The 12,587-nt window shown below is 40.5% G+C and overlaps 1 protein-coding gene across 2 annotated transcripts; it reads right to left on the bottom strand.

Moving 5' to 3' along the window:
- Positions 1 to 268: 268 nt before the first annotated feature.
- Positions 269 to 11,283, bottom strand: ccm2l (CCM2 like scaffold protein). 2 transcript variants are annotated; one of them, XM_088608471.1, is made up of 10 exons: positions 11,145 to 11,282; positions 9,180 to 9,347; positions 8,782 to 8,865; positions 7,066 to 7,249; positions 6,088 to 6,680; positions 5,285 to 5,417; positions 4,300 to 4,363; positions 2,586 to 2,739; positions 2,029 to 2,167; positions 269 to 1,727 (listed from the first exon to the last, which is right to left on the bottom strand). In XM_088608471.1, exons 1-10 carry the CDS (start codon positions 11,172 to 11,174, stop codon positions 1,450 to 1,452), a joined length of 1,827 nt encoding a protein of 608 aa, XP_088464597.1. In that variant the 5' UTR covers positions 11,175 to 11,282; the 3' UTR covers positions 269 to 1,449. The 2 variants fall into 2 exon arrangements, with proteins under 2 accessions (XP_088464597.1, XP_088464598.1); XM_088608472.1 differs by lacking the exon at positions 8,782 to 8,865 and having other exon boundaries at positions 11,145 to 11,283.
- Between the last annotated feature and the right edge of the window lie 1,304 nt (positions 11,284 to 12,587).

Here is a 12,587-nt window from a genome sequence, read left to right as displayed (position 1 = left end):
GCCTACAGTATGTATAATACACAATAGACAACATTATTATGTGTTAGGGTCATGAACAGGGTTATATCTATTTTTGTCCAAAAATTATGGCAGTATAAGGAATTTAGAATATTATAGCATCATATGGAGCTTCTATGAAGTCAGCATTCTGGCTACATCAACAATAACTTATATGGCAATAATTATTATTGAGTATCAATCAATCGCAGCAAATTATGGCTAGGTAGCCATCTACTGGAAAAGTGGTTTAATACAAATATTCTGATAATTTTTATACCATTTATTGCATTTATTAAATTAGTAAAACAGGATAGTTATTGAGGTGGAGTGTTTTATGAGTTGGAGGAGATTAATGCATATGTCCGTATATATTACACTTTCTATAACTCTTTCAGATTACATTACAGATTCACATGACCATGCTGCCATTTTCAACATTTCAGCAATTTTATCTTGTTTCCTAATTTTGTGTTGCTGCTCCATTTTAATTATTGACAGATAAACCCATTCAGATCTATACAATTGCTGATATATATTAAAACATATTCTTTGAAAAAAGCAATAACAAAATATAATTAGACCTATAAAAGATAAAAAATAAAAAAAATAACTTTTCCACCTTAGTGCAGGCACACAGTCTTTCTAGCTACTGTGAGTGGCATACAGACTGCCACCTACATAAGCCCGAAATTACTGGACATTGTGCACAGCTTGCAGCAAAAACTCAAGTATTGTTGATATTTTCAGAAGTGATCTGAGTAACAACATACTGTCAGTAAAAGGGCACACCATGGGTTCACATTAATGGGACAGGCAACTCGTGATGTTTAAAACTATTTGGGACGGAACTCATTTTTGCTGGATGTTTTTTTAAGTGTTTTTTTAAATTGATTTTTGATAAAGAGAAAAGTGCGTTATGCTTCTTTTTCTTTGTCCACAGAGAATACAACTTGCACCGTAGATGCATATAGTAGATGCATATAATTCGTTCAATTGATTGTGAGATTTTCAGAATGATTAAATGAAAAACACAAAATAAAAATCCCAATCCAGGCCAATAAGCAGTTACAGGCTTAAGGAAATTAAATTGCAAAGTGTGACCTGTCCAAATTTTAAACCTCAGCAATACTGTAGTATCAATTCACTAAGGAAATGTAAACTCCATGCGGCAGTTTAAACCTATTCTAAAAATATAAATGCATTGTTTTACTATATTGTTATACAAATTTGCTGAAAAAGTGTATAATTTCATTCTTGTATGTGTAAGTAAATTATGTTTTTTTTTATAGTGACAACATACTGTAAGTTAAAAGGCACACCATGGGTTCAAATTAATAGGATGATCGATTATTTGATTGATATATGTATGGTATCTCCTTTCCTAACCTGAAATGTGTAACAAATGCATAAAGACGTATTTGCATCTTTAATGCTTTTACAAGCCTGAGTTCACAAGTAATTGTCCTCTTCTTCAATGTCCCCGTCCTCCTCAAAGCCCAAGGCCTCGATGTCATGCGTGATGTCCGTGATCATTCTGTTGAAGTCCTCGGAGCCCGACCGCAGAGACCAGCTGTCGTAGCTGCGCACGGCGGATGCGGACGTGTTGCTCATGCTTCGCTTGATGCGCCCGAAGCTGTCCGTCAGAATCCCGCCTTCTCGTATCCCAATGCTTTCGAGGAAGCTCTCGAACACGCCCACATCTTTGTCTGGGATGAATGGCCTCATTCCTAAATCAGGGTTTGAAGGACAAAGCACACACAAAAGGTGATGATACAGCCATTGTCCTGATCTTAGAATCTTTTTAAGATCAGCATTCTATGGATAGAGCAGAATGAAAGTTTCCCCCCCCCACAGATGTTTACATTGAAAAGTTTTGATTTTCCTGTAAGAACATGGAAATTGTTTTCTTGCTATGGGCTGAGTAATGTAAATCAGGCCGTTTGGGTTTTTTCCCCCGGCTGATAATGTCAGAGCCATAAGCCATGCCCGGCGAAATTGGCAGTAGAATTAACCATGTAATCCTCTTACCTAAAAGAAGGAACTTCCTTTTGTCTCCGTACAGTTGGAGTAGGTCTGAGCAGAACTCCTCGATGTGGGCTCCCATTCTGTACTCGCGCAGCAGGAGGGCAAACTGCTGGATCTCCGGAGGGCTAAGCTTACTCCTCAGCTTAAGAAGTATAATAACGAGAACGTGTTATTAATTGGCCATGCAGAGCTCCTTCTTAATTACTAGAGCAGCCAGTGTTGCAATAGAAAAGTGAGGGCATACAATGTCAGATTTATTTCTCTAATCCCTTAAACGCTCTGGGATTATTTTATAAAGCAACTCTCTGGGTATTTAACCCACATGCCCCTAAGTTGAAATGCACATTCTCTTTGATGGTTTATGCATCAAACGTTTTATTGGTTCAAACAAGCGCCCAGCCCATAGCAAATGCATGAGATGGGCGGCGTTCACCCCGATGGTAAATTGAACACCTGGACGCATTGTGCAGGTACAGTCGCAGGAAACTAATCCTGGTGCTCAGGCCCAGGAGCAATGAAGGGGACCTTTCCCTCCCAGCCGGCACGCGTTTCTTTCTTACAGTTATCATGTACTCCTGAAGCAGCTGCACCTCTACGCTGCTTTGCTCACTCTCACTGTGCAGGGAAGCCAGGCTGTGGTGCGACTCCCGGAAAGAAGAGCCCTCACTGTAGTTCTCACTGTAGTAGGGGTCAAAGGTCTCCTGAGAGCCATTACTGTAGGAAAGAGGGAGACAGATGTAAAAATCCTGCTTCTTGCAGATTTGAACACAATATTGTTACAGGCTGAGGTAGATAACAACCGCAGGTCTCTCTAAGAATCTAGACTCAATGGGTTATACCTAACTAGTGTCAATATTTCCACTTCCTAGCGCTTCAAACCGAGGGATGTTTACTTCTTGTGCTGGGTGTGAGAAACGCTGATCAAAAGAATCTTCGGGTTTACCTTAGTTAATTCAATTCTGGGTAAATGATTAAGTGTCAATCAACAGTCCAGAAAGAGACTGTATAAGGTCAGGCCAAGACAGAGGAAGGGGAGAGAAAACAGAAAAGGAAGGTCAGACCACATGAGACAGAGGAGACAACAAGAGACAGAACTTGAAGCTGGTGCCAGGCGAGAGTCCCTCCTTCATGATCTGGAAAAAACCCAATTGTAGCCAAGTATTTGAATCTTGTAAGAGAGCTTACAATTCTGTAGCTTTTAGGGAACTTGAAGTTCCTGAGTGAAGAATCCCTCCCTTGATCTGGTTTAAAACTGCCGTTCCTGGTTAGTGAGGCATTTTAGAACAGGGAGAGAGGCTACCATTTATTTTGTGGCATCAGAGTTAGAGAGAGAGATTTAATTGTAGGCTGTATTCTATTTAGTTAAAAAGGCAGTTTATCTTGTTTGGCCTCTGTAGACATTATTTAAGAGTCCAGTACTTGGTAGCAGCCTGGGGTTTTCTGGGTGGTCTCGATGTCGGTCTCTGAAACAACATGTCTTTTAACTTGTGAATACGGTATCTTGTGTTTGTATTTTTAGGTTGTGTGTAGTGTATTGTGTGTGTCTGTCACTGTTAATAAATATTTCACCAAAGCTGTGCCAGAGAACAAAGAATTCACATGTCTATATTTGTAGAGGTTTTGATAACTTATTTTACTTATTGGCTAATCCATTCGGTCATTTCCTGATTTTTCTCCCTTTCCTTAACGTCTCCATTTACAGTAAGTATAACAATATGCTTCATGCCCAAGGTGTCTTACACCTGTGAATTACACCTGTGACCTCAGATTTCAATACAGAAAAAAACAGTATAAGATGATTTTATAAATCTGATTTCCAACCACTGAATGGCAGTAGGTCAAAATAGTTTTTTTTTCTTAGAACCATTACTGCTGCTATGGCCTGCTTTATGATGAAAGAAAGTTTTTAAGTAAAACAAAGAACAAATCTGAAATGAGGTTTAAATTCTAGTGGGAGCATTTAAGTGTTATTCCGGTTCTTCACTGAGATCGCCACACTTGGAAAAGGAGTGCAGAATAATGCTGTACAAGCCAGGAGGGATCTATAACTTTCAGACAAACTGAAATTTATACGCCCATGCTTGGCACCACAGGACACTGTGATTAAACTGTTTTTCAGGCATCACACATCTTCCAAAACACAATTCAATTATTTCCCCGAGTGAGCTGTATCAAAGGAGGAAAGACACACAGCAAAATAAAATAAATGTGACATTTGCAACCCAGTGCTGTGTCTGTAGCCAACATTTCCATTTGATTTAACATGAAACTCACAAGGAGCTGCAGCAGCTGAAATCCGCCTCATAACCGTAAGTCATATCTGTGAGGCAGCTGTCACCTGGGAAAACAATAGAAAGAATCTGTATATTATAAAGAGGGGCAATACTATTTCTGCTTCTTTCTGAAACTTTTTCATACATGGATACTGGCTCTTTCACCAACACAGATTCCATTATGGTGGAACCAAAACAAATTAATACTCATTGTGTGAGGCTGTGCTTTCTAAACCTGTGGCCATAGACTCACTGTGAACCTTGGATAGGTCTCAGGTGTGCTGTGGAATCAGAATAGATTATATGTGTAGGGGAACACAGGAGCAAATGGAGGAAACCTACTGTAAGCAAACACAGGGAGAATACTGTATACAAACTCCATGCAGATGCAATTCCCAGGAATTGAATCTAGAGCCCTGGCACTGTGAGGCACCAGTGCTAACAACTGTGCTACTGTGCTAGCTGGGAAGTCAAATAATTCTTATTAAAATTGTAGTCAATGTTTAAGTTTAAAATAAATGTTATTTCTTGCAATTTAAGTGCTCAATAGTTGTCTATCATTGGTGTGTCAAAACCTGGGATGCACAAAGTGTGCTTCAGGCTGAAAATGATTTGGAAAGCGCTGCTTTAGAGCATGCAATCCAGTGGAGTAAATCAACCAGGAGTGAATAAAAAAACTGCAAAGCCCTTTTATACACTACAAATTCAGAAATAGGCCACTTGCATGTCATCCAGGATACATTATCTGAGTACCAAATGGCAGCCTTGTAATAGTTTTGAGTGGGGAGCTGCATCAGTTCAGGCTGCACAGAAACAAGTAAAGGTAAATTCCACAGTAAGAAATACAAAGAAGAAACAACAGTTCAGCTGCTGAGCCTTCCTTAGGTGTGAATATGCATCCTTGTAATATCCATCTTTCATTCACTATACAGTGCAAATACAACACATGTCAGTGTTGCCAGACTCACACCAAAGTGGAAACTTACTTCTCTGCAGCCAGTAACTGTCTGGAGTGGAGGTATAGTGGTATCCTGCCCGATCCACACACTCAATTGTCTGATCACCATAGATTATCTGGAAAACCTGGCAAATAAGTGCACAGTATTCCTCCGCAGCATCCTGAGAGGTTCACCCAGAAAATAAAAGACATTGATCATCAACTACAATGATAAGGAAAACACTGTACTCTACCTTAAACAGAGATCCATGTCATAAATTATCCACAGCTTTGTTCTACATATCACATAAGTGATACATGTCAGCCTGCAATTCACAACTGACAACCCACTGAAGCTCAGTAGGTGTGAGTCTGACCAGTACCTGGATGGGAGACCTCCTGAGAAAGCTAAGGTTGCTGCTGGAAGAGATATTAGTGGAGCCAGAAGAGGGTGCTCATCCTGCAGTCTGTGTGGGTCCTAATGCCTCAGAATAGTGACGGGGACACTATACTGTAAAAAGGCGCCATCCCTCAGATGAGATGTAAAACTCTAGCCTTTCCCCTCTATCCTTTACCAATCATATCCTCCTAATAATCTCCAACTGTGAATGGGCTTTATCACTCAGTTCTCTCTCCTAGTGATAGCTGGTGTGTGGTGAGCGAACTGACACACTTTGGCTGCTGCCGCATCTTCCACGTGGGGGCTACACATTGGTGGTGGTAGTGGGATTCCCCATTACCTGTAAAATGCTTTGACAGGAGTGTCCAGGAGAGCGCTATATAAGTGTGGGGAATTATTACGAGTATTAGTACTAGTATCATTATTATTATCTCATTTAACTGAAAACTCACCCTGTTTTCCACTGCCAAGATCACCAAGTTACAGTACGCATCTGGGCATGGAGTTGGCTTCAGAGGGTCCAGAGGGTTAATGCCAGCATTCCTTCTCTCCCAGCTGCCATAGGACTTGCCCCGCTCCCAGCTCCCACTGTAAGCCTGCCTGCGTTCCCAGCTACCTCCACAAGTATGCTTCCTTTCCCAGCTTCCCCCAGGCTTGCCTGCGTGTCTCCTTTCCCAGCTGCCCCCCACACTGGCTGTGTTCCGTCTTTCCCAGCTCCCGCTTATTGGTCTTCTGTCCCAGCTGCCTCCTGCCTTCCGGGTTTGCCTTCTCTCCCAGCTGCCCCCAGCCTGCTTCCGCTCCAGGCTCCCCCCTGGGGCTTTCACCTCCGAGCTGCTCCCGGCCAGTTTCTGCTCATGCCTGCCAGACATCTTCCAGTCCACGCTGCAGATCGTGTGTCTGCGTTCCATAGTGCCCCCCGCAGGACGCCGGTCCATGTTGCTGACAGTCTGCCTCCTGCCCTCGATGCCCTGTTTCCTCTCCAGGCTGCCACTAGGGTGCCTCCTCTCCAGACTGCCCCCTGCTGGCACAGGGTCCACACCAAGCCCTGTAGATTGTAGGCAATGAGCTGTGGAAGCTGCAGTTTCATGTTATGTAAAGATCAGGATGCAATAACATAAGCTATATTAAACCTGCTTGCTTCAGATAATGTAAAGTCAAGTATAATGGAATAACATTCACAGGTATTTCTCATGAAAGACTGAAGAAGGAAAGTATCTACTAATTTGTGTATTTGTTCTTTTAAAACTTAATATGTAATGCATGAATGCATTGTGTTTTACTGCCTTTTTAAATTTTAACTTCCTAAAGGTTTTTATCATATATTAACAAGTAAAAATGGGATACATTCCTTTTTCAATTCTAGTACCATATTTGTTTGCAAACACCTAGCCTGGAAAATAGGTGTCACATGTAAATTGCGTCTGCAGAACCTGTTTTCAGCACTAGGAGGTGCAGCGAGTCATCACGCAGGTAAGAGGCGGCTGCGATCTCGTGCGTGGGGATGCGCAGGATGAGCTCCTCGTTGTCTCTCCAGGTGAGCAGCAGGCAGCGGGCCGACAGACTGAGGATGCTGTCTTGCTCAGGGGTCGTCTTCAGGGGCAGCTCCTTCAGCTTCTGCAATCCCATCACCGCAGTCAGAATCCCAGGCAGTGGTTTTGGAACTGTCACTTTTGTGATCAATTTACCTTTTGTTCCTACTCTGTGGCTAAATACATTTAAGATGGTCAATTTTTTATCTATTTATACCCACCCGATCTGAAATTGACAGGTCTGTTCTTTATGTCTCTGCTAACAGGGACATAGGCAGGCTCTTCCAATCTCCCCACCAATTGGACCTTTCATTTTTTAATACATTCTAATCTGCACAGCAACCAACAGAAGGACAAGTTTAATCCCTCGCCAAGGTACCTGCAAGCTTGAATGAGACTGAGAATTAACAGTGATTGCTGTTTCATCAGGAACCAAGAGAGTCCTGCCCAACTAATCCCCATCCGCTTGCAGAATCCCCAATTCAAATTGAGCTCACAGTAATGTGGACCTTTGGGGCTGGCCAGGGCTTGGAGAAAAGCCCTCATGGTTGATTCAAACACAATAGATGGATGGAATTTCTTGAGATATCTCTGTATTGCTTGCATCAAGCATTTGCTTTGCTCCCACATGGTCTATATCCTCTTTTAATACAGTAGATCTATTTATGGTTTATTGTGCTGATGCCATCATTTTCGCATATGCCACAACACTTTGTCCTGCTTCTTCCATGGAATAACTTGAGAAAGATTTACACGGGATACATAAAAATAGCTAACAAGTTCATTGCATGATGTTACTCCTGATGATTTTAAGCACAAATCCCTAATAAATGGGATGACTAAATACTTTTTTTTTTTAGTATTTGGGATTGGTTTAGTGATCTGAAGTGAATATTAAAGATAGACTATCTTTGCCCTATTAATCAGACATGTAGTGACAGCGCATGGAGCGTGAAATAAGGTTGTAATGTAGGAATAACATATTTGTACTAATGCCAGAAATCCTAGCAAATCTAGCAATAGATGTAAAACCAATCTCTTATCTTATATGTCATTCTTGCCATATATCTGTCTGAAATTGCTGGAGTTGCTTAATACCGATGCATTATGGAAATACATCCCATCCACTAAAATGCTGCCTGTCCTGGTGAGGACAGTGGCAGGAAACATGCAACAGGAACAGAACATGAACAGGAGCAGAACCTCACACAGAGGGATGCCTGAGGCCAGAATCAAGCTCAGAAATGGGAGGTTGTACAGAGTGACACTAACCGCCATGGCAATCTCCCATATCCATTCATCCATTATTTAAACTGCTTCATCCAACTCAGGGCCACAGGATACATCCTAAATGGGATGCTTTTCACACCAGAAGCCAATTAACCTACCAGTATAGTTTTGGATTATGGGAGGAAACCACAGGTGAACTAGGGGAGAACATTCTAACTCCGTGCAGACAGCACCCCAGGAACTGATCCCATGGCCCCAGCACTGCAATGCACTGTGCCATCCTGTCACTGCTCTCCCATTTCACTTCCTGGAAATATCCAGAGAGTTTAAAAGCCATCTGACATTACATAAGGCCAATGGTTGATTTCCTGATCTCTCCACACATACCCTGGCTGTGTCAAGAAGCTGCAGAAGCTCATCTCTGCTAGAGGGGTTCAAAGAACATGACACCCAGGTCAAGTGACCTAGAAACTAAAGAGAAAAGAGGCATTTAAATGATCAAAACACAAGATTTCCAAAGATTTTTCTTAGAAGTTATACCTGAAAGAAAGATCAAATACAGTATTGAAAACATTAGCGAAAAAAGGCTTGAACTATGAACTCCAAGTGTGTAAACAAGCATTGAACATTTTGCAGGCAGTCTACAATCTAGAATCCCCTGTGTTGAGGGCTTAGGCTAAAGGCTATCCATCTTTCCTGGCAATAAAGATAAGACCTTAAAAGGAGAGGATTCAGGGAAACCAGTCTCTCACTGCACAGTCCAAGGTTCAGCCAAAGAAATGTACCTTAACTTCCTTCTCTACATAGTCATGAAGGAGCCGCTCAGGATGGATGAGGAAATCAGGAGGATAGAGAGGGACAGAATGCAGGGGCCTTCTGTACAGGCTGCTCCTGTCCGCCTGCTTTCGTGGAGTCTTTGGGAAAACCAGTCGTTTGATTGGAGAGACAAATCCCTGGGAAGCAAGATACAGTTACTCCCACCCCCAGCCAGGAACAGGAGGAATATTGATCTGCATATCGGATTACAGGAAGAGAGTATGTACTCTTTGTCTCTCTTTGTTTCATTTCTTGCTCCTAATATGCACTATCTCAATGCGGACTGATTGATTCAAGAATCAGGAATTATTGGGTTTGTTTGGAAATGGACATGCTTCGAGCACTTGGATAACTACACAGTATGCCAGTCTGGTGCTGGAAGGATGTAATCTCAGATATTGAACAATTCTCTAACTTTATTTCTATTTAACACTTCACCTGTATTTGTTCACCAACCAGCAGTGGGCTACAAATAAAGACAATATTCTTGGAGCTGTTCATCTTAAAGAGTCGAGTAGGGGCGTCAATGATCTTCCCTGAATCTACTGCCATCTGAGTACGTTAATAATACTTAGTTATGCTCTTTCAGTGCAATAATACCAGTCAAATAGAGCAGGGGAATAACAAAGATGATAAATGCAGCACCCTGGCTAAAAAATCTCATCAGTTATTAAAAATGAAACAGCTGGTTTTAAGATGAATTTGTTTTGTGTATTTAGACACAATAGAAATAAATGGTGTTATAGCATGGACATAATGTTGCCCACTAAATGGAATAAATCTGTACTGATCAGGTTCACAAACTTGCATCAGGCAGATTATTGCCACATGATAAATATAATGAGTTTTTGGGAATTTTTCTTTATAATGAATTCATTTTTTAAAGATATACTTTTTGCATATTATTCACAGAGGATGCAGGAGTGAAACTAACTTCAATTAGTGAAGGAAGAGTAATTGCACTTTCAAATTATATTAATCACATCAAAATGACCCATGTACAGTGCTCTGGGCAACATTTAAGATTCTGACTTTAGAAAATACATTAATGAATCAGATCACTTAGTTATTACAAAATATAAATTTTGGACTTTAAATGTCTGTTACCTTCTCAGCTTGGGGACAAACGAAAAAGATTCTAGATTCATAAGACTTGGTTTCCAAAATTTAATTTTTTTAACTGAAAAGTAATAATATATTTTCCTCTCTGTAGACCAATGTTTGCCTATTATTTTCATTGATTTATTTTTGTTTGAACACCAAACTTTTATATTAAGCTATTATCAGAATTGTGTTTTGAAACTGTGAAACGGTTTTTGATTAACAGAAAGCTTGGTAGAAAAAATACAAAAATACAGGATGGGAAAAAATAAAAATAAAATAAAAAACATAAAACCAAAACATTAAACAATATTTTTTTGCAATGTGTATTTTGTTCCTTTAGAAGACTGCTTTTGATCAACTGATTAAAAAATAAAATTTTATTGAAAAATCTGCTTTGTGACATCCACCCCTGCCCTCAATATAGAAGTACACAAGACCGTTGTGGAATTTCTTGTTGATATAACATGACAATACACAGACAAGAGACATTTTTGAAGGAAATCTCAGAATGGACTGACTGATACAAACAACTGAATTCACTGTTCCACAAGCCCAAGTTGCCCTAAATGGATCTACAGTACTTGATGAGGAAAAAAGTCAACCTACGGCCCAATACTGGAAAAATGAACGAAAACTTCCCAAAACTGCCCTGTTTAGCTCTGATCTAAGCTACAAAAACAACAACAATGCTTAAATCTCACCATAATCACTTCACAGGAAACTGAAGATGAGCTTATTTACAGCTCCCAAGTCTCGCTAAAGCGCTAAGGTATGCCAGATGTTCTACTGTAACAAAAGTCTACACCTCTACAGAAGAGAGGCAGACTTACCTTTTTTGCTTTTTTGTGCTCATATTCCATTCCTTCTCCCCACTTTTATTAAAGTGGTGCAGCTGCCTCTCTCGTTCGGGATTTGCTGTGGTGTGTACCCATTGGGAGGTCTGCTTGCCATAGAGGAAGCTCAGCTTTCCTGTGCGAGAGGAAACTCCACCAGAAGTCCTGATATAAACTTGGGTTCAGCTTCCATTCTCTAGGCTGCAAATCTGCCGCACACAAAGCAAACCGTTTTTCACAAAAGCCTGAGATTCTAATGAGGTGAAAACCAGGGTGAAAACTATTGCAGTCTGTGCACATCTCATCCAGTGGCAGTAATTCGTCTTTTTGGGGGCAAAATAGCGTCGTCTTAATGGAAACAAATTATTTGGGCGGAACTATCTAAATAATTGTGCATGAAGAACGTGAAAAAAGAGCATAGTCTGTGGCAAAAGCTTTTTTTTGTCAAGTTTTTAGTACAGGTAAAAAAGAACCTTTTTCTCACACAGTGTGTTGTAAAATCCCAAAAGTTAAGAAACGTTTTCTGTTTCTTAACTTTGTCTGGTGGTTGTCGGCTATGTTTTTTTTTTCTGAGTTTGAAAACCTGTGTAGCCAAACAGGACAAAGCCAACAAGTCCAAGAGTGACATGTAGTGCAAGGGAAAAGACCAGAGTTTTGTTGTTATCCTGATACTTCTTCATTTGACACCTTACTGTATGTGAAGGGTGATATGAGTAAAAAATGTTGTTTTTAAAAATTAGAATTCAGTTCAAGATTTTATAACTGATATCACTTTACCGCATATCCTATGAAATGTAAACTCCTTCAAAAGTCCGGTTGCAAAGATGAATGTTTAAACCATCTTTTGCTGTTTGTATTTAATAACACAGTACCTCCTGTGACCACTAGATGGTGGGCGAAATGCTTTCTAGCCGTCATTCTTGGGCCAAGTGTAAAACTTTAAAAGACTCAAAAACAACACCTCTACAATGCTAAGATTTTGTTAGGAAGCAATCAGGCACGTGGAATATTTACTGTAATGAGACTGTTTATTGGAAAAAACATTGTAAAGACAAGCAGAAAATAATTGTCTGTCCAAGTTAATGGGACGTCACAAGGTTCCCGTTTGCGTATTTTTGCCTTCTTAAACTTTGAGCGTATTTGATTCTCCTGCTTGCAAATCACTGATCCGAACCTGTGGTGTTTAATCCCTGTGTAAGGGATGCCATCAGGGACTTCAGTAATCAGATGGAAGTTATTTGAAATAAAACAGGTTTTGATTTCCTTTAAAGGCTTTGATTAAAGCAGAACCTCAGCCTACCCACAGATGACAAAATAGGTGCAGTCCCTCACTCATTAACTCATTGAGTCTTGTGCTGAATGCAACATGCAATTTTTTCATTTGATGGAGGCTATTGGTTTACTGCAGGTTTCTTACATCCGTCTAGTGACAGCAGCGTG

Source organism: Lepisosteus platostomus, chromosome 15, assembly GCF_059453375.1.
Source record: "Lepisosteus platostomus isolate fLepPlt1 chromosome 15, fLepPlt1.hap1, whole genome shotgun sequence".
NCBI lineage: Eukaryota > Metazoa > Chordata > Actinopteri > Semionotiformes > Lepisosteidae > Lepisosteus > Lepisosteus platostomus.
This window is presented reverse-complemented; position numbering and strand designations above follow the sequence as displayed.